This window comes from Drosophila melanogaster, chromosome 3L (genome assembly GCF_000001215.4).
Source record: "Drosophila melanogaster chromosome 3L".
Taxonomy (NCBI): Eukaryota; Metazoa; Arthropoda; class Insecta; order Diptera; family Drosophilidae; genus Drosophila; species Drosophila melanogaster.
The window spans coordinates 4,485,157-4,508,700 of NT_037436.4; the positions used below are offsets into that span (position 1 = coordinate 4,485,157).

At 43.6% G+C, this 23,544-nt stretch overlaps 4 protein-coding genes and 1 long non-coding RNA gene across 12 annotated transcripts; all 5 read right to left on the minus strand.

Annotated features, from left to right (window-relative positions):
• Positions 1 to 2: 2 nt before the first annotated feature.
• On the minus strand, positions 3 to 5,807 carry CG13722 (uncharacterized protein). Its single transcript, NM_139654.2, has 4 exons — positions 5,672 to 5,807; positions 5,488 to 5,586; positions 2,365 to 2,427; positions 3 to 2,307 (listed from the first exon to the last, which is right to left on the minus strand). Exons 2-4 carry the CDS (start codon positions 5,494 to 5,496, stop codon positions 253 to 255), a joined length of 2,127 nt encoding a protein of 708 aa, NP_647911.2. The 5' UTR covers positions 5,497 to 5,586; positions 5,672 to 5,807; the 3' UTR covers positions 3 to 252.
• A 2,770-nt stretch (positions 5,808 to 8,577) lies between these two features.
• lncRNA:CR44709 (long non-coding RNA:CR44709) lies at positions 8,578 to 10,059 on the minus strand. Of its 2 annotated transcripts, NR_133167.1 has the most exons (3): positions 9,965 to 10,059; positions 9,496 to 9,903; positions 8,578 to 9,424 (listed from the first exon to the last, which is right to left on the minus strand). It is a non-coding gene; the product is annotated as a long non-coding RNA:CR44709 (long non-coding RNA). The 2 variants fall into 2 exon arrangements; NR_124784.1 differs by lacking the exon at positions 9,965 to 10,059 and having other exon boundaries at positions 9,156 to 9,424; positions 9,496 to 9,643.
• Positions 10,060 to 11,726: 1,667 nt separating this feature from the next.
• Positions 11,727 to 12,621, minus strand: CG13721 (uncharacterized protein). Its single transcript, NM_139655.2, has 2 exons — positions 12,250 to 12,621; positions 11,727 to 12,119 (listed from the first exon to the last, which is right to left on the minus strand). The coding sequence occupies exons 1-2, from the start codon at positions 12,500 to 12,502 to the stop codon at positions 12,052 to 12,054; spliced, it is 321 nt and encodes a 106-aa protein (NP_647912.1). The 5' UTR covers positions 12,503 to 12,621; the 3' UTR covers positions 11,727 to 12,051.
• A 1,078-nt stretch (positions 12,622 to 13,699) lies between these two features.
• Positions 13,700 to 15,344, minus strand: CG13720 (uncharacterized protein). Its single transcript, NM_139656.3, has one exon. It carries the CDS (start codon positions 15,280 to 15,282, stop codon positions 13,819 to 13,821), a length of 1,464 nt encoding a protein of 487 aa, NP_647913.3. The 5' UTR covers positions 15,283 to 15,344; the 3' UTR covers positions 13,700 to 13,818.
• A 1,151-nt stretch (positions 15,345 to 16,495) lies between these two features.
• NT1 (Neurotrophin 1) lies at positions 16,496 to 23,277 on the minus strand. Of its 7 annotated transcripts, NM_001169877.2 has the most exons (7): positions 22,905 to 23,277; positions 20,244 to 20,746; positions 19,248 to 20,152; positions 18,892 to 19,023; positions 18,376 to 18,522; positions 17,735 to 18,308; positions 16,496 to 17,643 (listed from the first exon to the last, which is right to left on the minus strand). In NM_001169877.2, exons 2-7 carry the CDS (start codon positions 20,697 to 20,699, stop codon positions 17,197 to 17,199), a joined length of 2,661 nt encoding a protein of 886 aa, NP_001163348.1. In that variant the 5' UTR covers positions 20,700 to 20,746; positions 22,905 to 23,277; the 3' UTR covers positions 16,496 to 17,196. The 7 variants fall into 7 exon arrangements, with proteins under 7 accessions (NP_001163348.1, NP_001261418.1, NP_729009.2 ...); NM_001274489.1 differs by having other exon boundaries at positions 16,496 to 18,308; positions 23,197 to 23,277; NM_168090.3 differs by having other exon boundaries at positions 16,496 to 18,308.
• Positions 23,278 to 23,544: the final 267 nt, after the last annotated feature.

Below are 23,544 nucleotides of genomic sequence, written 5' to 3' on the forward strand. Positions count from 1 at the left end.
TTGTCATTTTTAATTCGGCAGCATTGCGTAATCGTTAAAACATAAGTTTTAAAAACATATTTTAATGACTAAGTTCGATTGGAGATTCCGCAGGCAAGATCCCCGGTAAATCATTAATAATAGTTATTAAATAAAATATTACAGTAGACTACAATTATTCAATTTCGTACGTTCCTAAGGATCACTATGCGCACACAGAGGCAATTGTGTCATTTAATCAGTGATGAGAGGGCCAATCGACGGATGAGTTATTCAAAAGTCGAATGCGATGGCCGGCTTCGGGTAGGAATAGCCCGCCGACTTGGGAGCGGGTGGGGGAAATGGAATGACTGGCTTAGGGTAGTCGTAACCCTGCTTCACCTGAGGGGGTGGAAGGTACTTGGGAGTGGGCGGGCTGGTTGGCACAACGGGTGGAATGTACTTCTGGGGGGGATTCGTGGGTGGGGGGAATGGAATGGCGGGCTTGGGATAGTCATAGCCCTGCTTAACTTGAGGTGGAGGAAGGTACTTGGATGTGGGAGGAGGTGGAGGTGGTGCTTGTGTTGTGGTCACTGGTGGCAAGTACTTCTGCGGTGGGGCAGTGGGTGGCGGGAATGGAATGGCGGGCTTGGGATAGTCATAGCCCTGCTTAACTTGAGGTGGAGGAAGGTACTTGGATGTGGGAGGAGGTGGAGGTGGTGCTTGTGTTGTGGTCACTGGTGGCAAGTACTTCTGCGGTGGGGCAGTGGGTGGCGGGAATGGAATGGCGGGCTTGGGATAGTCGTAACCCTGCTTCACCTGCACCGGAGGCAAGTACTGGGGCGTTGGTGGGTTTGTAGGTGGCAGATATTTTGGTACTGGTGGTGAAGTGGGAATTACCGGTGGTGGCAGGTACTTTTGAGGTGGGTTAGTAGGTGCTGGGAATGGAATGGCGGGCTTCGGGTAATCATAGCCTGACTTAGGCTGTGGGGGTGGCAGATACTTCGGCTGCGGTGGGTTTGTTGGCTTAGGAGGTGGCAAGTACTTGGGCTGTGGTGGAGACGTGGGCACAACAGGTGGCAAGTATTTCTGTGGTGGGTTTGTTGGTGGTGGGAATGGAATGGCGGGTTTTGGGTAATCATAGCCGGACTTAGGCTGTGGGGGTGGCAGATACTTGGGCTGCGGTGGGTTTGTTGGCTTTGGAGGTGGCAAGTACTTCGGCTGTGGTGGAGTCGTAGGCACAACAGGCGGCAGATATTTCTGTGGTGGGTTAGTGGGAGGTGGGAAAGGGACGGCGGGTTTTGGGTAATCATAACCTTGCTTCACTTGTGGTGGAGGAAGATATTTGACAGTAGGTGGTGGTGGAGGAGCTTTCGTGGTGGTAACAGGTGGCAAATATTTTTGTGGCGGAGCAGTTGGTGGAGGGAATGGAATAGCAGGCTTGGGATAGTCGTATCCCTGCTTCACCTGAGGTGGCGGCAGGTACTTGGGCGGTGGAGGAGGTGGTGCTTGGGTTGTGGTCACAGGAGGCAGATACTTTTGCGGAGGAGCAGTGGGTGGTGGGAATGGAATGGCGGGCTTGGGATAGTCATATCCTTGCTTCTTTGGTGGTGGTGGAATGTAGGTAGGTGTAGGTGGGGGAACGTATTTTGGCACAGGAGGGCTGGTTGGCACAACGGGAGGCAGGTATTTCTGTGGTGGGTTGGTGGGTGGTGGGAATGGAATTGCTGGCTTAGGATAATCGTAACCCTGCTTAACCTGAGGGGGTGGCAGGTACTTCTTAGTCGGCGGTGGTGGTGGAGGTGGAGCAGGAGTGGTGGTCACCGGCGGAAGATACTTTTGTGGCGGAGCAGTAGGCGGTGGGAATGGAATGGCAGGCTTTGGATAGTCGTATCCCTGTTTAACTTGAGGAGGTGGCGCTTGAGTTGTGGTTACAGGTGGCAAGTACTTTTGTGTTGGAACAGCTGGTGGTGGGAACGGAACTGCCGGCTTGGGGTAATCGTATCCTTGTTTTGGCTGGGGAAAAGGTACCGACGGCGTGGGATAGGCGTATCCCTCTGCGACCGGTGGTGATGTCACCCTGATCTGTGGTGGCTGCGTTGGTGGCGGGAATGGGACCACTGGCTTTGGATAAGAGTACCCACTGACCAGCTTTGGTTCCTGCGGAATGATCTGCTGCACTGGTGGCGTGTACTTCGGTTGTGCTGGCGGGAAGGGAACGACTGGCTTTGGGTAGGAGTAGCCACTGGACTCCACCACTTTCGGGAGTGGTGGTGGGAACGGAATGGCCGGCTTTGGATACGAATACCCATCGGTGAAGGACACCTTCGGAATTGGATAGTCATAGCCCTGGAAACGATTCAATTAGTTAAGTACGCTTACATTAATCAGATATCATCGACTTACCTGGGCCGCAGTAAAGTAGCTCTGGCTTAGGGCGATCAAAGCCAGGCTAAATACACGAATTTGCTGCAAGAAAAATAATAAGAATACAAATATAGTTAAGTGTCGAAACCATTAATGATCTTAAATCCAAGTCTTTGACATTTATATTTATATTTAGCCGAAGTGACTGACAACAACTACGTGGGCCTCGACCGTTTATGGCCATTTTCAGTGGCGTCAGAGCATCGAAAATTTCCGCATATAATTAAGGTTTGACCATTTGGCAAATTGACCATTGTCAGCTTTTGACACCATCGGTTTTTGGCTAAGAATTCGACACTGCGCTTACAATCCAATTAGGTCACGTTCATCGATGACTCTATACGCACATTAATGATTAACAAGTCGAAAGCCAAATTAAACGCATTTTTGTGCGCTAATTGCCCATGCGTTGATTGATTATTGGCAGGGGCGGTATAGACCGGGCCTACGCCAAGCCCGCATGTGGTTGCATTAAAAAAAAAATATATATATATATATAATAGAAAAATAAAAACTGGTAGCTGCCGCGAGCGATACTCAGAGTCAAGGTCGTAGCATCTGCCACATTGACCATTAGTTTATCGAACCGATCTGGACCGCCTAGAAATGTTCTAAATACCAGGCGTGTGTGAATAACCTCGTGGATAGTCGGACAAAAACACTAGCACTTGATGGCAAAGTCACGCCGACCGGTTCGATAAACCCGAGTAGATGCTAAAATCAAATTAGATGGAAATCCCACCACTCGCTCCGATTTATGTAAATACAAAACTAGCAATTTGGCGAGCACTAATTAAGCCATAGATAACAGACTTTGAGAGAGGCAGTGAAAACCTTTATCTGCTGAGCAAAACAATCTTTGAAACCCGGAATTCCATTTCTCAAATTAAAGCACATAAATTTGCCCAAAATAAAACTAAAAATAAACTTAAACGGCTTCTATGAGTGCGCTTCAAGTCAGAGTCGTTAAAGACTGGCCATTAAAACAGAAACCTTAATTGAATCAAGACAATAGCATCAAAAAAATTCAACAAAAAAAACCATGTTATATAAAAATGGAACAAAAGTCGCGTCGAACAGCGAGATCATCTCAATCAAATGGAAATAGTTTAAGGCATCCCACGCAATGTTCTTATGGATTTATGATTATGTTTTTTTTTTTTTCTCTTTACCTCTTTGATAAATTGTTATGGAAAAATGCCACTTGTGAGATACTCAAGCGGCTTGTCAGCTGTCGGGCCTTAAATTCTAGCGGATTTGCCAATCTTCTTTCAACTTGTGGCATGAATCACAGGCACCTCAAGAAACTAGTTCTAACCGCCGTATAATTTGGTTTCTGTTGCGTTATTAGTTGACAACTCGCGTTGATATGTGTATGTCCATTAAAGTCAGAACCCAATTAAGTTTTGGGTTGAAATATATTTTTTTATGGCAGTAACGCACACAGGTGTCGCATAACATGAATAATGCTCTCGATGTTTCTCTTTATTAATATTCGCTTTAGAATAATGCCAAAGATGGCATCTTACTGTTTCTGCTAATCCAAAATGAACATGGCTCGGACGAATTAAGATATATACATATCCGTTTTCCTGTTGACCTTAATTGAAAGTTTCACCATACAAATCTACAAGCTCGTAATTAAAGCACCCATTACAAAATACCTGCCCGAATGTGCGGCGTCATTTCGAGTGGCATAATTCTGTGTGGCTTGAATAGTTGAAGTTTTGAAGAGTGTGTAAAGTGGGTGAGGTCTACTGCTCGAGGTGCGCCTGCCGCTGGAACTTTTTTAACACAGAATCTGAAACTGTCTCGATCATGTCGAGTCATTTTCCTAAGCCCTGACTCCAAACAAACAGAGAAAAACACCGAAAACTTAGACAATTCGGGCGACAAATGCCGCGAAACGGGGGGCGTTAATTGTCACAATTGAGGCGTGTGAAATCACATCATAAAACCAAAGCCAGCACATCTATTTATATGTGGTGTGACGACCTTGGGGAAAATCAGTTTGGCGCTCGGTGTTAATTGCGGTTGCTCAACACTGGTTCTGGGCACCCATTGACTCATTCAAGCCTATTCACCAGCCCAGGGCTTATTGCCAAATCTCGTGGCCCGTTTAGCCGCTCTCGAAATGGCCAAGAACACGCGCATGCGTGAAGAGCAACTCAGCGCAGGGCGGATTGAAACGGTCGGTTATGAGCACTTCCGGTCGCAACTCCGGAGTCGCCCTCGAGTGAGTCAGTCATTGGCAACGGACTCGGTTTTGGAGCCGGTGGAATCACTCAATGCAGTTACCATTGCCGCAGGTCAGCACAGAAAGAAATTTCGTTGTCTTATGAAATTCATGGATTGAAATGGTTTTGGAGTATGGTGAAAGTGAACTAAGCTAACTTAGATAAATATAACAGAGCGTCAACAAAAAAAAAAGTAATATACATTTGCTAATAAACTAGAACCCTTAAGAAAATTAAATAGATTTTAAATTAAAGTAATATTATTTCCAATAAGTAAAAAATTATATTGGTTATCATTGATTTTGGATATTCAAAAAACCCAATCTTGTCAATCTTTTGAACTGGTCGAAAATAAAATTTGCTTTTCAATCTATTTCCTTTTTAAATCATTTATCATTTATCCTTTCTCTACGTGTATGTCGCCGTTTTCGCATCTGACTGATGACTGCTGCCAGCTGTTTTCTGTTATTTTATTTGTACTTGTACCGATTTTCTTCAATTGTAGCGCCATTTATGCAAATTTACCATGCGACTCCTCCACTCGCAGCGCAGAGTCGTATCTGTTTCTGTTTTTGTTTCTGTAAGTTTGTTTGTTTTTCGTCGCTGTCGCTTTTTAGAAACTCTTTGGCGTTGGGCAATTTTGTTTGACAGACAACTCATGGGATGCCAGCAGGCCAACTGCCGAGCTGCAAGCTGCATATCGGTTGCTAACTGCGGAGTGCAGCAGCATGCAACTGCACCTCAAAAAAGTGTGAATATTTCTGGGATCCATTGCCGATTCTAGCCGCGACATTGTTACGATTATGGCCTGATTGTTCGCACATTTCGGTGCACTCGTTTCGCACTGCAACACCAGCACACTCACCATCTTCATTCTCGAGTCGTGATGCAACAACGCGTTTTGCGATTCAATAGCAGATCAGATCAGATCAGTTGAGATCAACAGCACCACTTGCGTCAGCACCTAAAATATATTTACGAACACCACTTATTTACATCCAAAAAGTTCTATATAGAAGTCACTCTGTTTATGGCAAACAGCTACCCACTTGTAAAGAACGCAAAATCGCCGCGGTAAAGGCGGTAAAGAAAACGCTACTAAATCGCCAATAAAACGCGCGCGTTTCGCTAGCGGCCGAATGCGCGAGACGAAGCGATCTCGAGCAAATTTGAAGTTCAAATAACAAAAACTGCGCCGACGCCCGGCGTATTTATAAGACTCTGCTGCCGAAGACGCCCGATCGAATCGCTCGGCAGTCGCCACGCATGCGCAGTGCAGCCACATCGTACCGCCGCGCCGATTGAATCCAGGTGGGGAGGGGTCTGCAGACAAGAAGACTGCCACCTGTGGGGTATTCGGAACTGGAGCTTCGTGCGTGCCCACAATTAGACCGTCTTCGGGGTGCTAATCGATTTCATAGCTCCTCCTCCGGACTTAAAGGTGTTTGTCTAAGCCGTGGCATTACAAACTGCAGAAATGGCCACGCAAATTGGCCTACAAATTGCCATCATTATACGCCAAAAATAGCAGTGGAACGACCTTGAGTATGAACAGTGCTTGGGTGAAGAGAAAATTTAAATTGAATAAGGAAAAAAACGGAAATAAATAAAGTCTTTGTGGAAAAAAGTAATGTAAGTCATGAAATATAAGACTAAGCAACTAGGAGGGGAATATTTTGCAATTTTAAATACTTTTACGATTGATACCAATAAAAGTGACTTATCCAAAAACTACGATAGAGAAGCGGACATTAGGCAAATCATTAAATAGTTCCCATCTAAAAATAATAATTGATTATAAAATTGCTTACTCATAAATATCAAGTTTACATATTTAACAACACTGAACTCTGTTAATAGCTCTCGACAAGAAAACCTTTTCATGACTTCCGAAAACCGTACGCAAGCGTGCCAAAATATTTGATACCATTTTGCCTTGCAGTCTTGCTACCGTTTGAAGTGAGTTGAGATGCGATGACCTTGATTGATTTTATATCGATCGCAGTGCAAAAAGAACACCCATAATCTAAAGTTGAAGCTGTTTTGATTTGCTTTTATTTGGGTTGTTGAATGACCTTAGTTGGCAGTTGGCTTGAATGACGGGAAAAAGAACCCCAGCGGAGTGGAAGTAGAAGTGGAGCTGGCCAAAAGTGTGAAAAGCGATCAGATAGCTTCGGTTCTTTTTCATCAATCAAGCGGAACTGCACCCTTTTCCTATCAATGAGGGAGAGATGAGGGGCAAAACCTTGTTCGTGCCGCTTTAATGGCATATTAATGTTGATTTGTGTACTAATCCTTTGGCTGACAAATTAGACAATCGATCAAGCAACGGTTTCCATTGTTGATTCCATTAAATTAAGCTCTAATCATCAAAACAGAAAAAAAAAAGATGAAAAAACCCTGCAAGCGAAACAAAGCCACAAAAAGATGCTGGTCTATGTTCACGGCTCGTCGAACAAATAGAAATTCAATTATTAATAATAATCATAAATCGGACGAAAAACCGGAAGATACCCGTACAAGATGCGTTGTGTTGTACAACAACCATTTGATTCGACTCAAGTATTTCAACTTTCAAAACTATGAAACATACATAACGAAATGCCATTAACAACTTGAACTGAAATCGTTTATTGCCAGCCGATAATTAAAAACCAGAGAGCTAGATCAGAGATGATCGACGGTTGCCACAGATGAGTCGCATTTCAGGCGGAGTTCTATTTGCGTGGCTAACTAGAAATTCTATTCGGCTAAGCGGCTTAGCACTAAAACTAAAAGCTTTTAACAACTATTTAGCATGCCCACAAATGCGAAGCAAATCACTCAGGAATTTTAAGCTACAGATTGCAAGCTGTCTGATCCTCTACAATTTGGAAGTGAAATAATAAATGAATATTAACAGGGATTAACACTGCAACTAGGATGTGGCTAGAACCTGATTAAAATTCCCTGTACCCAAGTCCATAAATAATATAAGCCCCCTGAAGTTTTTATGCATTTCGCTGGGACAATTTCGCCCATGGCATACAAATGAATTACCAGCAGCGTCAACCGCAAGGTAAACGCTCATTAAACCAACAACCAACAATAATAATCAGCAGGTGATTCAGCCCCAATGGTTTTCACCAAAAACAAATCCGCCAACAGTTCATTAAACCTCAGGGCGCTTTACCTCATGTTCAAATCGAACCGATACAAAATATTCACAAATAAATAATCAAATATGACAAATGAAAGTAAAACTCGAGAAGACGCAGTCTGTCATACCCTTTTAATTTAGGTGATGGGTTGGCTATTAATAAAAATGAGAAGGTAAATGACACAAACACGAGCTAATTAAATTTAAGCTAGATTTATTTAAAGATTCTGAAAATGTGTGTTATAAAATACTTAACGTTTACTACTTGTATCAATCGAACTGCTACAAATTATTTGAAAATAAATTTGCAATCATCAGTGACTAATTAAAGTTAAACTTCAACAGACACAGACTCAAAATACTCTTCAATATGAAAAAGTTTTCAAGTATAATTTCCATTAAATATCTTGTACATACTGAATTAAAAAATGTAAACAAAAACAAAAATTCGATATGTGTTGAAAAAACAAGTAGTTCACTTTTTTAACATTATTTTAGAAAATTTAATTGCGTAAGGTCAAGCTTTCTGTAACAGTTTACATACCCCACACGTTCAGGGAACCACCCACAAAGGCCCATTCATCAATATCTAATTACGCGAGTGACAATGGATCCAATCGATGTAATGAATTTAAGTGACAAATTTATAACAACTTTCGGAGCGATTAGCTTAATGTGGGAGGGGGTGGGGTGGTGTGGCAGATGGTGAGATGGATGGGGCGTCGGTTCGTTTTCATTAAGCACATTTTTTTCGGTCATAAAGCCAACGTCGGTGAGCAACCGAAGTGAAACCAGCGACCATAACAAGTTCAGCTTAATTGCAACCTACACACCGAGAGATCGGGGCAGCAGCGAACATCTGAACACATTTTTTGCACTCTCGTCTCAAGGTCGCCGCGGCATCCGACGTCTGAGAATCAGAATACCCGCTTAATGGCCAGCACATGAAGCGGAATCCCAAGCTGATCCTGTTACAATGGAGGAAGTGACTGGAGAACGGGTTCTGGTGCGTTCGAACGGACCAGAATGTGACCTTAGTGGCACAGGATTTTGCCTTTCTAAAACGCTTGGTCGCTTCTTGGTCAAAATTGGTCATAATTCATGGCTAGAACCGAGAGATGAGAACTTCCTGTCAGCACTTGTCTGCTAACTTGGCTAATGGAAGCTTTTGACTTAGTTTTTGGGCAGAGCGTCGTTTCCGTCGCGGAGTCTAGTAGACTAGTTCCCAGTACTAAGCACTTTAATTAAAGCCTTAAATGGCTTCGCAAATCAAAGCGAAACAATTGCCATAAATATCTATGGCACAGCAGGCGTTCATAAATCACTTTCAGCCATTGAACGCACCCACAACGAATAAATACTTGGTTGGGAGGTTGCTTGTATCTTGGAATTTTGTGTTTTATTTTTTTTTGGCAAGACAAGACAAGCGTTCTTTGGCGCAAATGTTGCGGAAGTTAACAGCTAATTAAAGAGATTGACTGGAAATTAAATAACGAGCAGTCTCCAAAAGCCTAGAAGTTCTCTTTATTCGGTCGGGTTTCTGGTCTGTTGCATTTGGAGCGGACTTCTCGGTGGGTTGCTCTGCCACAACTGATCGCCCTTGCCTCTTGCCAAGTCGAGCATGCCACACACATTAAGGTACACCCTGCTGTGCTCTATTCACCTACGCGAAGATCGGATTGGGCAAGGTCAAAGTCGAAAGAATTTAATACCTTTGGTATGCAAAATGCTTACCATTACAATCCGGCCAACTCGCCTCGACTCTTAACCACAAAAGCCACGCCAGCAGCTGCCGCAGAAACGATAAGAAAACGAGGGGAAAACAAGTTTTGCCGCAAGTTCAATGGCCAACTTTGAGGGACAAATCCAGGATGCCAGTGCTGGAAAAATTTCAAAACTGTTTTTAGGAAAAGAGCACTGTATTAAATTTTATTTTTGGACTGTTGTGGAATACTCCGATTTTACTCAAAAAAAAAAAATATATAATTCAATACATTTTCTTTTAAATAAAACTAATATTTTCCAGTGTATAATTTTACAAGGGTTCAAGTGCGTTTAAGCCGCAGCGTCCTTGGTGGCAAGGAAGAATCGAATGCTGGCCCGGGACTGCCACAACATTGCGGATGGGAATTGTTGTTCGACCTGAAATAATACGTGCTTGACATGTTAATTCCACGAAAGACGAAAGACTTAAGACACGAACCTGTCGCAGCAGGAACTTCTCAAAGCGACTGCTGCTGAAGCCAGATTGCGACACCTTTAAGCCGTCTCGCTGACGGGATTTAATGCCATCGGCATATAGATTGATAATTTACTGTACTGAAATTATTATCGCATCAAGAGCGCACTGCGCTTTGAATGCACTCGCCACCACTACGCTAATGATGATCGTCTTAGCGTCTAATTGAGATATAAAGCGACCCACGACGCATGGGTAAACAAGTAGGTACTCGGATGCAAATCAAATTATTACTTCGCTTTTTTTTAATCACGAAAAAATAAACAGATTATACAGTGGATCACAAGTAAAATGTATAATAAAAATGTAGAATTCTCATAACTTTTATTCTGACTTTTCAATGGGCTCGTAAATTATGTATTAAAATGTCTTAAAATTTTTTGATATTTTTTTCATGCCAACTTTTTTTTTATTCGATGCCCAAATTAAATACCACGAAAGATACAATAACTCAGCATAAAAATAAAGAAGTGGTTATAATTTCAGTGGTTTTTCCACATAACAATGGCCGAACGTTTTTCAATGAATTTCAATATCTACCTTTTTAGCTAATGAAAGTTATAAATAGAAGAAAAACATCAACGAAACGCAAACAGCTTTGGGTAAAATTAACTAAAACAAACAAAGAATTAGCCAAATAATCAGTCTGATATTTTTGGCCTATTGCCAAGTGATTTATGAATCCAAAAAACGAAATGATCTAGAGAAACCCATTGGCGAAGTCCGGCAACTGTGAGAAAGTGCAATGAATGTCGGTGCTACCGTCAACTGACTTAATTTATTGAGCCACAAAGAGCAGAAGCTAACCAGACAAAAGTCTCCCAGCTCTAATTAAAACAAGTTTTTTATCCATTTTGGCAAGATTTTTTAAGTGAGTCATTCCAACCTGATGAATAAATAATAATCATATTTAAGCAATATTTTGAGCTAAGTCACGCTTCAGATCAACAATGAAATGCTAAACGATCTTTTAATAACCAATTTAACGCTATTATTGTCTACAGCTAAATCCGGCCCTCGGAATGTGAATAAAAATCAAAGAAAAATCAATGAAACGTTCTTGATTTTGACGTTTGTAAGCCACGAAGAAAAGTGTCAATGCACAGAGGTCAAACGGAGAGTTTCGTTTCTCGGCTACCGATTGACCTTAGATCAACTGAATAAAATGTATGCTAAAGTTTCTCTGTGAAATCAAACGATTATTGTCGCACCATCGCCGCCGTCTGCCGGCCGTTAATCTTAGATGTCCATTGTCCGTCGCTTCCGTGACCTTTCGGACTTGATGTCTGACTTCCAATATCCGATTGTTGCCTGTCAAAATCCGATCAAGACAAATAGTCTTGGGCAGCACCGTTCGGCGAGTTTATTTTGAGAATCTGAGACACTTGGCTTACACAATGCTCGCTCGCCTTAAGAGATTTATGGTATTCCACTCACAAATTACGCATACGCCGAGGGGTACAACAGGAATCAAATAACCGAAGATTACTTGTACTTTTCTGTCGTTTGTTACCAAACTTTTACGTCTAACGTCCGCTTAAGTTCTTGCCAATTTGTACAGTTAATTTGCTTCTGAAATAAAACCCCTATTAATTAGATTAGGCTAACGATATGGAGCCAATTTTTGTTTAGCTCCATTTGAATTGCAAATTAGCTGTTCGCTTCATGAGGTTTTTACGATGGCATAAAATAAAGAGCTAGGAGTAAAATTAAAACAATCAACAGTAGCCATCAAGCACGCAGGCATTAATTTGTACAAAGTATAACATTTATTTATGTAATATTTAGTTGGTTGTACTCTTTTTTTTGTGATTTTATGCTTTATTGAAGCAATTATCCTCGCCCAAGGGGCAGTGCAGTTAATCTGTTCGCTATCCGGTCAAGAACGCATCGTCTGGCTATTGAGTCTAGTGCTGGCTATTAATGGCTATTCTCTGTCGGCTTCTATTACTAAATGTACTATTTTTTCTAGTGCTGATAGATGTCTGGTGCTGATAGAGTTCTACTGAGGCTGTAAAAGTATTTATTTCTGGTTGGGTTAAGAACCCTTCCTAGAAGTAGTGTCCATAGTGCCCATGGTGATGATGCAATCCGTAGTAACCTCCATAGTATGGATAACCTGCGAGTAAGTAAGTTCAAAGATTATACCCGTTTTGATCTTTATCAAAATTAGAACATAATCCTCCATGTCACGAATTTCCCGAATTTCCGAACGAAATATTTTTACTCTATTCTTCTTATAATCTTACCAATTCCGTAGTAACTGCCGCTGTAATGTGGCCAATATCCGCCGTAGTAGCCACCCAAGTAGGGTGACGAGTAGTATCCGTATCCAAAGGATGCAGCTCCCTCCAGATCCTTCTCCTCAGCCTCTACATTCGCCTCCTGATCGCCGCCCTCCTCACGACCCTCCTGTGGGCGTGGCAGGGCCTCAGATCCGACAAAGAACATGGCCAAAAGGCTGAGGGCGAGCAGCAGGCAAACGGTTCTGGCTTGGAACATTTTGGTGAGTATTTCGGCGGATTTTCTTTGGGCAAACAACAAAGTATTGGAAATGGAAATGCCACTCGGGGCTTACAAAAACTGACTGACTGACGCTGGAAACGTGCACTGTGCTTTTATAATGGCCAAAAAGCGATTCTTGCAACGCCGCATTGCCATCAATGCGCAGCGACAAAACAATTGTCTAAGCGAAAAACGGTTCCCCCTTCAATTTGGGCGACTCCAGCTGCGTGTGCTTCTAACAATTCAAAGAAAACCCCCTCCGAAACATCAATGAATTGGCCAAGAGGGGGGTTGGTGGGAGGCTTCTATTTCTTGCATGACCGACTACTAATTACAATGCTTTGGGCCAACCAATGTTTGTTTGCCTGTTTTTCTCTTACCACCCACCGCCCACTCCGCCACCAATTCAGCCCGCTGGCTGCGATCAGTGGGGTCAATGTCGCAATGGGCAGTGCCCCTCTTCTTTTCTTTAAAGGCCAGAAATTCATTTGCTTACATAATGTAGACCGATTTCTCTACTCTTCGCTATCGATCCACTCTAATTTATCGCTCGTCCCGCCAACACACCAAATAATAATCATAAAAAACCCAACACACGCTCTATAAATTAAATAATTCTTTGTCAAAGTGGCCGGACAACATTCTAATCCCATAAAAAAAACGACGCCCAAAAACTTCAGACTTGGTAGCGAAAAAAAAAAAAAAAACGATTGTGGAAATGAAAATGTTCCAAGAATCCCCGCAAAACTATTACGTAGATCAGAAACCAAAACAAGTATTATCTGAATGAGAGATCCGACAGATCTACATATTTCCCGTGTAAGAGAGGTCAGGTCAGATTTTCTTCCGCTTCATCTGAGCCACTCAATTTCCATGTACCTGCCTAATTGCCGAAAATCTTCTCACAACTTTGCATGTCTGGCGGGGTCAGGGCTTGGGACAATGCGTTTCGCACGTTTGGCAGCTTGGATTCAAGCTCGGGGCTAATTGCCAGCTAGGGCTTATCTAAATTGCCGCATTAGCCAAGAACTTGTGACTTGAGAGTTGGGAGTTGTTGTAATTAGCGGAGCTAAATGCTTGGTTGGCCACCAAGAATCCGCCAGAGATGTAGCTTTGGAGGAGTTGAGGCGAAGAGTTGCAGGGTTAATAAGTTAACTACTTGTTAATAACTTAATAATTATATAAGTTGCATTTAATTAAAACTAACGTAAATGCCATTTAGAAATTTTCATTTCTAACTCCGTTGCAGTAATAATACTTTATTCTTTGTAAATAAATAAGTAACAACTAGCTTAAAACTTTAAGAGCAATGTCTACTCCAAGTCCAATGTGGACACACTTTGATTTTGATTGGGCATGTCGGGGAATCGATGAAATAGGGACGACGAGGGTTTAGTTTGACTATCCAGTCGGGTCTCAAAGATCCCTCCCTCTGAGTTTATCAAGTACCAACTGGGCGTTGGCGTAGCTCGCTGCAGCTCCTCCTTGTTGAGACCACTAATGGGAGCCACAGTGGGTAGCTTTTTGGCCAAATCATCCAGCTGCTTGAGATAAACGTCCAAGGTGCGATAGTCCGTATTGTTGGCCACCTCGTCAGGTGCAATAAACCTTGGTCCCGCCAACTGATCGTGCTCCTGCCACAAGTTGCGTATATTTGTCATTACATCCGCATAGAGTATGGAGTCATCGTTGCGGCCCCAGTTGCTATTGCGGTTGTTATTTGGCGATTTGGATTTGGATTTGCGTGAATTCACCAGGCGACTGGCCAGCGGAGTTGCGGAAGTTTCCGCAAGTGAATTGGCACTTGAAAACACTGATTTGCCAGTGGTTGTTGTTGTCGTCGTTGTCGCCTTGGTTGTTGCTGCTGTTGTGGTTGTTGCCTCTTTATTCCGGAAGTTGCGCCGCCTCTCCTTTAATTTTTCCCGCTCTGCTGACTTGTCGTGCTGTTTGAAAAGTCTTTGGCGACGTCGCCGATTGTCGCAGTTGGTTGCATTGCTGCAAATTGATGACCTCTTCACCTCATTGGTGACGCCCTCGTCGGGTAGATATTGTGTTGCATTTTTCAGTAGATCCCCAATGTGGGCCACCAACTTCAGGCCCTTTTGTACATCATAAGGTTCCTTTGACTTTACAGGCACATCCCTTCGGTTTCTTTTACTTCTCTTAAGCTCCTGATTGCGACTTAACAGTGCTTTTAGTCTTTGCTGCTGGCTTCGATGGTAAAGTTGCTGTTCCAGGGCCTTTTGAGCTATCAACGTGTGACTTTGTCGCTGGATATGTCGTTGTCTTACCAGCGGAAACTTTGCCTTTTGTCTTTGCCGCTGCAATAGACGCTCTGTTTTCCGCACAGAGGCCAAGATTTCCACGGGTATTTGTAGCTGATTAGGACCATTTTGAATCTGGGTTTCTTGCGTGAGGAGGTCTCCTTGTGGCATGATTTTCAACCTATTGGTGGCCAATTTCCGTGGTTGCTCCCAAACCACAGGTGGATTGGAAGGTTGCCGTTGACGCAGACGTTTCAGCTGCTGAAAGTGCTGAGGAGGCTCAATAATCCTGATCACATCTCCCGCATCATCATCGACGTAACCAGGACGTATGTCCTGCAAATGCGGTGGAACCCTGTTCTCCGGTTTCTTGTGCTCGGGCTTCGATACTCTATAAAGAGGAGGACTTGGAGTGCTACTGGAATCTCCTTCCTTGCTCCCACTATCCACTTTTATCGCCTGGCTTAGTTGTAAATAGAAGAGGAGCAAAAAGTATGTCCTTAGCACAGCCATTGCACTTTTACTCTCTCTATCCCAAGGTCGGGGGAAATGCAACTTTTCACTTTCGCGTTCGACGGCCAACCGACAACTGTGCAGTAAGTGTGCTATCATTGTGGCTTTATAACATTTCCTCGCCGTTTTTCCAATTTTCCAGTTTGATCACCGCGCCACGAGCCTTTCTTTCTTTCTTTCTTTCGTGACGAGATAGATGTTTTTGAAGTCGTCATCGTCGTCGTCATCGGCCGTTTGTTAGCTTCGGCCGCAAATGAAAGCGAATCTGGCCAGCCGAAGTGACGTTGCAAGTAGCTGCCAGATGCAAGTTGCAACGTTCAACGTCCAATGTTATAACTGGTCAAAGTCGGGGCTCAAGCCGTGTTTCGCTTTAGAAACCCACTTTGCATACGCCACAACGGTGGCTTGGCACATTGCAACTTTCTGGTTGCTGTGCAGAAACTAGTTTCTGTCTTGAATTCAGTTTTCGATCGTGTGGGTAAGTGTTTTTATTTTCGCAGTCTCGAATCTCATTAGTGCCCGCCACTTGACCCTCAACTTGAACTTCGCCGAAAGCCACTGATTTGGTATTTGTGTCATTTGGGCGAAAGGCAGAGCGAACGGTGAATTAATTTATGCACTGTCCATTTAATTTGGGTGTTTTAAAAATATGGGGAATAATGCGGTCTTTAGATGGGAATGATTTATGCGGACTTTGATATTCTATGGGAATATCTAATAGGAATAAATATATTCATGAGATTTTTTGTGAGTGGAAAAAAAATTTTTGTTTCTGTTTGTAATTTTAATAAATTCTTTGACTCTTCAAGGTACGTAATTAATTGAATTTTTAAGTAAACTTTTCATTGCAAATAATTGTATTTAAATCTTCTTCCAAACATCTACATTTGATTAAGCTGCAAACTATTAAATACTACAAATGTCTATATTAGTCACGTTTTAAATTAAAAAGCACCATAATTAACATTGAATTGTAGGACTTTATTTAATTGCCTTGTACTTGAATTTATTACAAGATTATATTATCAATAAAACAAAACAGCTCTTTTAATGGCAATGCCGTTGCGCATGCCTGTTTTGTTAACAGAAGTCAGAATTTTAAAAAGCGCCTAAAAGATGCTATAATATTTGTTCTGTTAGCTTCAGTGTTAACAGAAGTACAGTGAGTGTAAAAGTAAACTCGACACATTTCTTAAAGAAACAAACACGTGTTAAGATTTCAATAAATTATATTTATTGCTAGAACTCTCGTGACAAACCAACCAAGCTTTTGACCAATTGAACCTCCCCCAAAAACGAGGTCATCTCTTAATCTTTGCACTACACACTACAAAATAAATAAATAAATAAACATAGTTGGTTAAACATTAGAGTGGGTTTTGGGATAAATGGGGTTGAGATTAGGAGCCAGGTAGACAAACTACAAGATTAGGCTCCTGGCGAGAACGGCAGAGACTACGAGCTAAGGCATCGGCGTTAATACGTTAGATTTCGGGGATTTGAGGACTTTGATTTTGATGGACTCATGCGACTTAAGCTACTCCACAACCATGGGCAGCCAGGCGTTATCGCTAGCGAAACCAGCACCACCACCCACAGCACCTGCACCACCCACGCCACCGTTATGTGCCCGGTAACCCATACGCCTCTCGTGCGTTTTGGGCACCGGAATGGGATGTTGGTAAACTCCAGTGATTGTCTCCATGCCCAAGCCCATGCCATTCTGTTGAGATTTGGGGGAATTCTGCGGGAATATACGCTGCTCCACTATGCGGGACTCTTCTGCGATGGAACTGACTGTAGCCGCCGCCTCCGCCTTGCGATTCTTCTCGAAGAAATCGATAATGGGGTGGTAGTTATAGTTAATCCTCTTGCCCGACATCTCGCTGCCACCACCGCTGGGGAAGATCGAGCTCACTGGATAGACTGCCGGCGGTTGTGGTAGTGACGTCGACTGATCCCGCTCCCACTGAGTGGTGCGCTCGGTCGAAAGGGACGACGCTGACCCGGTAACCACTGCTGTGTTGGTCGTCGTGGTGGCTGGTGGTGCATAGAAGCGGGGTCGCGATTTGCTGCCACCTTGCCGGTTGACTGGTGAAGATGGTGGTGAGGCTGTTGGTGGTGCGCCTGGTGGTGCGATGGCACCTGCTTGATGGGCATGGGCGGCATGGGCAGAGGAGGCGCTGGAGAGGCCAGCACTGGCGCTGAAACCGGAGACAAAGCCGGATCCCGGACTAAGGGCAGCTGTTCCCGTTCGGGCTGGTAGACTTGTGGTCTGTGGAAATCGTAGGCGGACGGCAGCTCCTCCTGCGGGCGATGGTACTGAAGATGATGATGCTGATGATGTTGCGGTGGTGGGGGCTGTGTGGGTGGAGGCATAAATACGCTTGCGATTCAGCGGGATACGCGGCTTCTCTGCACCGCCGTTTGGTGGGCCAGCGAATAGGTTTACCTCTTGGTCCGAATGCGTCTCGCTTGGCGCCAAATCCAAGTCCAGACGCGCCTCTGAATGCTGCGGCCGCCGGCGGCTCACCTGGCTGTAATACTTCTTGGAACTGGAACTGGAGCTCTTGTATCCGCCATAGCGATCTTCGTCATCATCAGGGGGACTGAGATATGGACCCACACTGCTGCTAATACCAGGCAGCTTTACGCGCACCTTGTTACTGCTGGAATACAGTTCATTTGTCTCCCGATTGTTGAAAGAGGGATATCGAAGACCCAGTTCGTCCTCCTCGCTCTCTTCGGCATAGTCCAGATCCTCCTCGTTTATGGTACTATACCCATTATGACTATGATTTATGACAGGAGACTGGGGAGAGTAATCTTTGGCTTGTATGGAGGAGAGCGGTGGAAACTGCTGGCGATAACCATCCACTTGGCAGGAGCAACAGGTGGGCACCTTAAAAATATCCACATGGAGACCACGCACTTTGTCCCAACTTAATAGACGATGATAGTTGTACACCTGCGAGCAGTGGGAACGGTAAGTCTGCGCCAAGTAGGAACAACTCTCGACGGGATTACTGTTTATAAATGCAAAGATTGCAAGTTAATACCATGTTATTCAAGTGAAAAATTATTTTCACCCACCTGCATTTTTCCAATCTTAAGGTTTGCGTGTGCTGACCAGTGTTCACTATGTACTTCCATTCTCCTGAAGCTGACTTGGCCTTCTGGGGTCGGGCATAACGTACCACGCTCTGGCACATCCCACCTGCGCTGCCTTCGTCTTCACGCCTTTAATGTGAAAAAAAAAATGAAATATTTTACCAAAATTCACCGTCGAGCATTTGGCTTTTTAATTGGTCTTTTCAAAACTAATATAAAAGTATATTCCTACACATTGTTTTTTTTCATTGGTTTACGAAATATAATGCCAATATAACTGATAAAAGTGTAATAAAATTTGTGTGACCTAATATATTATTTTATTATCATAACTTTGTGAAGAAAATGACTTTATGTGGCTTATGCTCATATGATTCAACGACAATTTCAATATACAATTTCGAAATGATCACGTTTCCTAAAACTTTTATAGTCAAAACTTATGTTATGACATTTATTGTCAGTTATTTGCTATCTTTGATGATCTTTTTCACTTACCTCTTTTTGCTCAGGCTGAAGTCATCGAAGTCATCACTAAACTCCAGATTGTTATTGGGCTTGTCGTAGAACTCGGCCAATAGAGCGGACATGGCGTTTTTGTGACGCCTAATGCTGCCCATGATCTGTTCACTAAGATTTCAAAATAATATATGCAGTTTCCAACGGTAGACTTCATTCAACAACTCTAACCAAAACCAATAACTAAGCATAAGTGCAAGGGAAAGTTGGGCAAGTGTGATTCATAAATTAAAGTTTTATTATGGCTAAAATTCGGACTAAACTAGAGCTAAGGACTATGGACCGGAACCAGGACCCTGGGAGTACCGCTCACCAACTAGCTACGGGAATCTTACAGCGGATAGTCGTCGGTTCGGATGCACATGTTGCTGGTGAATCGTTCGCATTTCTTGTTGGGTGGTGTAACCACGGGTTTATGGGAACTGGCGGCGGTCTTCGGTCTTCCCCTTAAGGAGGATGTGACTCTCTTTCGTTTGATGGGAGATCCAGATTTTTGACCAGGCAGTGGTCTTTTCCCCAGTCGGTAACGTGGTCCAGCGATGAGTTCCTCTGGACTTGGTAGTGGTTCCTCAGTCTCCTCGGCGCTGTTTCTTTGCAGATCTAATCGCTCATCAGCGCTCAGGGGGATTTCCGTGCCATTAAGACCAGCAAAAGCCAGATCCTCCACCTCAGAGTATGACTGGCCACCATTGGAGGAGGCCATCTTCTCCTCCTCCTGGCTACTTGGCTGTTGAAAAGCTGTGGTATTCAGCTTGATGGTACGTCCAGCAATGCCACCCAAAAGTTGCTGCTCGGTCACAGAAGCAGGCACGGATCGGGTCAATTTGTGAACAAACTCGTTTGCCGATCGTCGAACTCTTTGACCATGATTTTCTGGTTTAAAAGTCTTGGTTTTGTTATCATGAAGATCACCTGTCAGGGCCTCATTGATCATCTGAGGATCAAGCACTTCTGACCCCATCTCATCAAAGAAGTCCTCTAGAGACTCCAATTGCACCTCCTCAGTAGAGACCTTTTTTGGCTCAACTTCCACAGCAATGGTGCCCAATTGGTCATCCTGTTGGGACTCTTCTGGAGTCAAATCATCTTCACGACGATTGATGGGAGTATGGTAAAGGGCAGATGAAGCCAGATCAGAACCCAGATTGATGTACTTGCGGGTAGAGCTCTTTATGAGATTTGCGATGTCGAACACTATGGGCAAAAGCAGCTTTTTTTCATTGCCAAACATCATGCGAACCTGATTAAATTAGAAAAATCATTAGCCAGTTTTTTTTTTTAATGCAATGTAATGTAAAATAATATTTTTTTAAAAACGTTCTCAAACACACCTGTTCAAACTTTAGTTCGTGCCCCTTTTTTGCATTCATCTGAGCCGAGATCAAAGCGGAAAGAGCCAGGCGCTGTTGAGAAGATAGCATTCTTAAAATGGGCAAAACTTCGGCGAACTTCTGGCGCAATCCCTCATCCGCCAAGGCTTTGGCCAGAGCGTTTCTTAAAACCCTTTCTCGCCAATCGAAAGGTGGTAATTGTTTCTCCGGCTCCGGTTCATCCAGATCTACGCTAAAGTCCAGCATATTCGACTCCAACTTCTTTTCGGCCTGCTCCGCCTTTTTTGCCTCCTCCAGATCATCCAGCTGCCAGTCCTCCATAGCAGCATCATTTGAATCCGCAAAATCAAAGTCCATCAGCTCATCGTCGGCGGAGTTCCCACTGACCAGATCCAGATAGAGCACACAATAGAGCAGAGCCCAGAAAAGGCAGCCGAAGGCGCGGCCAGCTTTCATTTTCACTCTGGCTTTATTTTCTTGGCTTTGTTTTTAATTGCAGTCGTCTGCGAATGACAAAAGGCAAAGGAAAGTTAAAGCGAGGGGGCGGTCACTGCTGGTTATTAAGTTGGATTTAATTTTCCGAAATATCAGATGAATGTCGTCTTATTAATTGTTTATTTATGACTATAGTGCACCTCAGACGACACTCGCACGCTTTCAAAAAAAAAAACAGTTTATGGCTTATTCTTAGACGGGTTCAATTTGTCTTGGCAAATTCAAAACCATTCATATTTTTGGCTTTCCATCGAAAGCAAGAGTCATTAACATGAGCGTAAACTATTACGACCGTGCAGCAAGAGTCATAACAGTCATCTTGGCCAGGCTATTACAGCAGCACAGTCGTCTCCGGCTTTAGGTAATCGCACTCAGCCATCGGCGTCGTCATCATGATCTTCACTGTCATCTCAGTTGACTGCCCAACAAGGCGTGAAGCACCGAAGCTGCTCTGGTTGTTGCTATTTTTACCATTTTAATGTGTATTTTCGCGCACGGGGTTATGACTCCTGACTAAACTGGCCGTTTTGCGGTAATATGGCATCCCATCCAAAGGTCGGGTGATTGATTTGACTGCGCTTTAGCTTCCTATCATCATGATGAAGACATTTGTCAGGCTAAAAGAGCTCTTCCCTCTTCCCTATGAACTTGGTTTTCTCTTCTTGTCTATGCAAATGTGTTCAGCACAAAGGAAAGTCTTTCTTTCATTTTGTTCGTTATTTATATAGTCGACTACCCCAAGGAGCCGACAAATCTGAATGCTAACAACACCCAAGCCAGGAAAACTCCTCCGAGGCAATGGCTATACCAGCTGCATCGATGTTATGACCTTTTGTGCAGATGAAAAGTGAAAATTTGGCTGCAGCAGCGGCAAACAGTTGACAGTTTAGAAAAGGCAGCCAAGGCCAGCATGAAAACTTATGGCGGACGTGGGCTAGAGAAGATTGTCCAACGATTCACGTCTCTTCGGGCACCCAAGGCAAGGCAAATAATTGAATGAAATGATGCGCACAGTTTGCGATGCACGAACGTGAGGATGCTGCCGTTGTCAAGATGCAGGCAGGCTCGATGTCTTTAATTTATCTCGCACACCTGCGCGCAGAAGACCCCGCTAATGGATCCTACGAAAGGGGAAGAGAGATGGCGGCGCTTCTGGTTTTTGTGTGGCCTTTGCATTTACGTATAGATACTTTTTTGACGCTGGGAAAGCGGCATAGTACGATAAATCAAATTAAGCCAATAAGTCGCAGCCGTTTCCCATATATGCCAACCATTATTTCGGTTCCCAGGCATCCCAGTAATTTCGCGTGGGTGCCATTTGCAAGAAAGCAAATACAAATTACAGACGAAAATGGGAATGGCAATGGGTTGCATTTGAAGATGCTGCACTCCGCTTGCATGCGATCTCTCGGCAAATTCTTTGGCCACTTTAATTAACTTGTAATTTGCGTGCGTTGCGCAGACAACGAAACGGGGCCAGTCAAAAAATAAAAAAAAAGGCAAAAGAAAAACAAACGAGACGAATTGAAGAAAACAAATTAAAGCGCTGCAAATGAGAGGAGAAGCATCTGAAAGCGAAGCGCAAAGCAAGAAAGTCGCACTGACAATCTCCGCAGAATCCTACTAAGCAGACTAAGCAGCCTCAGAAGCAACTAGGTGCTAACCGACTAACCTAGTAAGCGAACCCGCTGAACCACTAACCACCAACAGCTGTCGAGCTGTATTGGACAGATCGGGGATCAATATCTTCATCGCATAGGTTTGGCCATCCGAACTGACATATAAATTCCCAACCAACTTACTGGGCCCTAAACGAAAGACTTAAGACACAAACTTGACGACCGCCGAAAAGCGGCAACTCATATCAATAAACGAACACACACGCACACGCTTAAACAGCGCGGACTGACACAATTTCCTCGGGCGTAAAGAATAAAACGAATTCAAATTTTTGTGCGTCGTTGTTGTTATTGTTGTTGGGTGTAAGCGCTTTTTTGTTTTCGTTCATTTAGAAAGTTGTTTCCATTTCACATATTTGGCTAAAATACACTCACAAATGAAATGCTATTTTAAAATTCCAATTTCGATTTTGTTTCTTGTTCTCCGCTTTGCGCTCTAGTTTTTTATGATTAATTTATAAAGCTAAAGCAGAGCTTCAGAAATCACCTCAGATCAGCTTGTCTTCAGTCCACTGTTCTTCTTTTTTTTTTTGTTCTCCAAGCCACTCCCTTCTCCAGTCTTCCGAGCTTCGATATATGTATTTAGCTTGATCACTGTTTATTTCCTGTTGCGGCGCAAGAACCGAGTTTCCATTCCACTCCACTTTGCATAGATAATTTTCACTTTTATAGGCTCATTGGCTACCGCCTTCGCTGATTTTCACACTTTTCACACGCGCCTTAATTAACAGAAATTTCTACTTTGCCACACTTCTTGAGTCTGTCCGCTTGGCATTCACCTTCGTTTTGCTTTTGAGACAGCTTTTTATTTTTTCCGCCTGCTACGTCTGAACGCTTTCAACACTCGCCGCAAACTGATTTGCTGCCTCAACTGCTGCTTACTGCTTCTTTACCTACCGCTTTTGCTGCTGCTGCGGTTGTTGTTGCTGCTGCTGCTGCGGCGACTTTGGCTCAGTTGGCGTTCTGGACCCATTGCAGTAAATCCAACTTAGGTGCGTGCTTGTGCATTAAAAAGTGCGCATCGGCAAATTGCATTTCTTGTGCAGTTCGCAAGTTCATTGAACCGTTAGTTGGTTTACATTTGCATATCCATGCATGTGAAATTAATTAACGTTTAGAGCGGAAGT

What these genes read in the sequence shown, in the direction of transcription:
- CG13722 (NM_139654.2), bottom strand. An exon ending in GCTACTTTACTGCGGCCCAG is followed by an intron (nt 2,308 to 2,364) that starts GTAAGTCGATGA and finishes AATCGTTTCCAG; the next exon opens with GGCTATGACTATCCAATTCC.
- CG13721 (NM_139655.2), bottom strand. Translation starts at nt 12,502, where the DNA reads ATGTTCCAAGCCAGAACCGTTTGCCTGCTGCTCGCCCTCAGCCTTTTG. An exon ending in CGGCAGTTACTACGGAATTG is followed by an intron (nt 12,120 to 12,249) that starts GTAAGATTATAA and finishes ACTTACTCGCAG; the next exon opens with GTTATCCATACTATGGAGGT.
- CG13720 (NM_139656.3), bottom strand. Translation starts at nt 15,282, where the DNA reads ATGGCTGTGCTAAGGACATACTTTTTGCTCCTCTTCTATTTACAACTA.
- NT1 (NM_001274489.1), bottom strand. Translation starts at nt 20,699, where the DNA reads ATGAAAGCTGGCCGCGCCTTCGGCTGCCTTTTCTGGGCTCTGCTCTAT. An exon ending in CGAACCGACGACTATCCGCT is followed by an intron (nt 19,024 to 19,247) that starts GTAAGATTCCCG and finishes TTGAAATCTTAG; the next exon opens with TGAACAGATCATGGGCAGCA. An exon ending in TTCAGCCTGAGCAAAAAGAG is followed by an intron (nt 18,523 to 18,891) that starts GTAAGTGAAAAA and finishes TTCACATTAAAG; the next exon opens with GCGTGAAGACGAAGGCAGCG.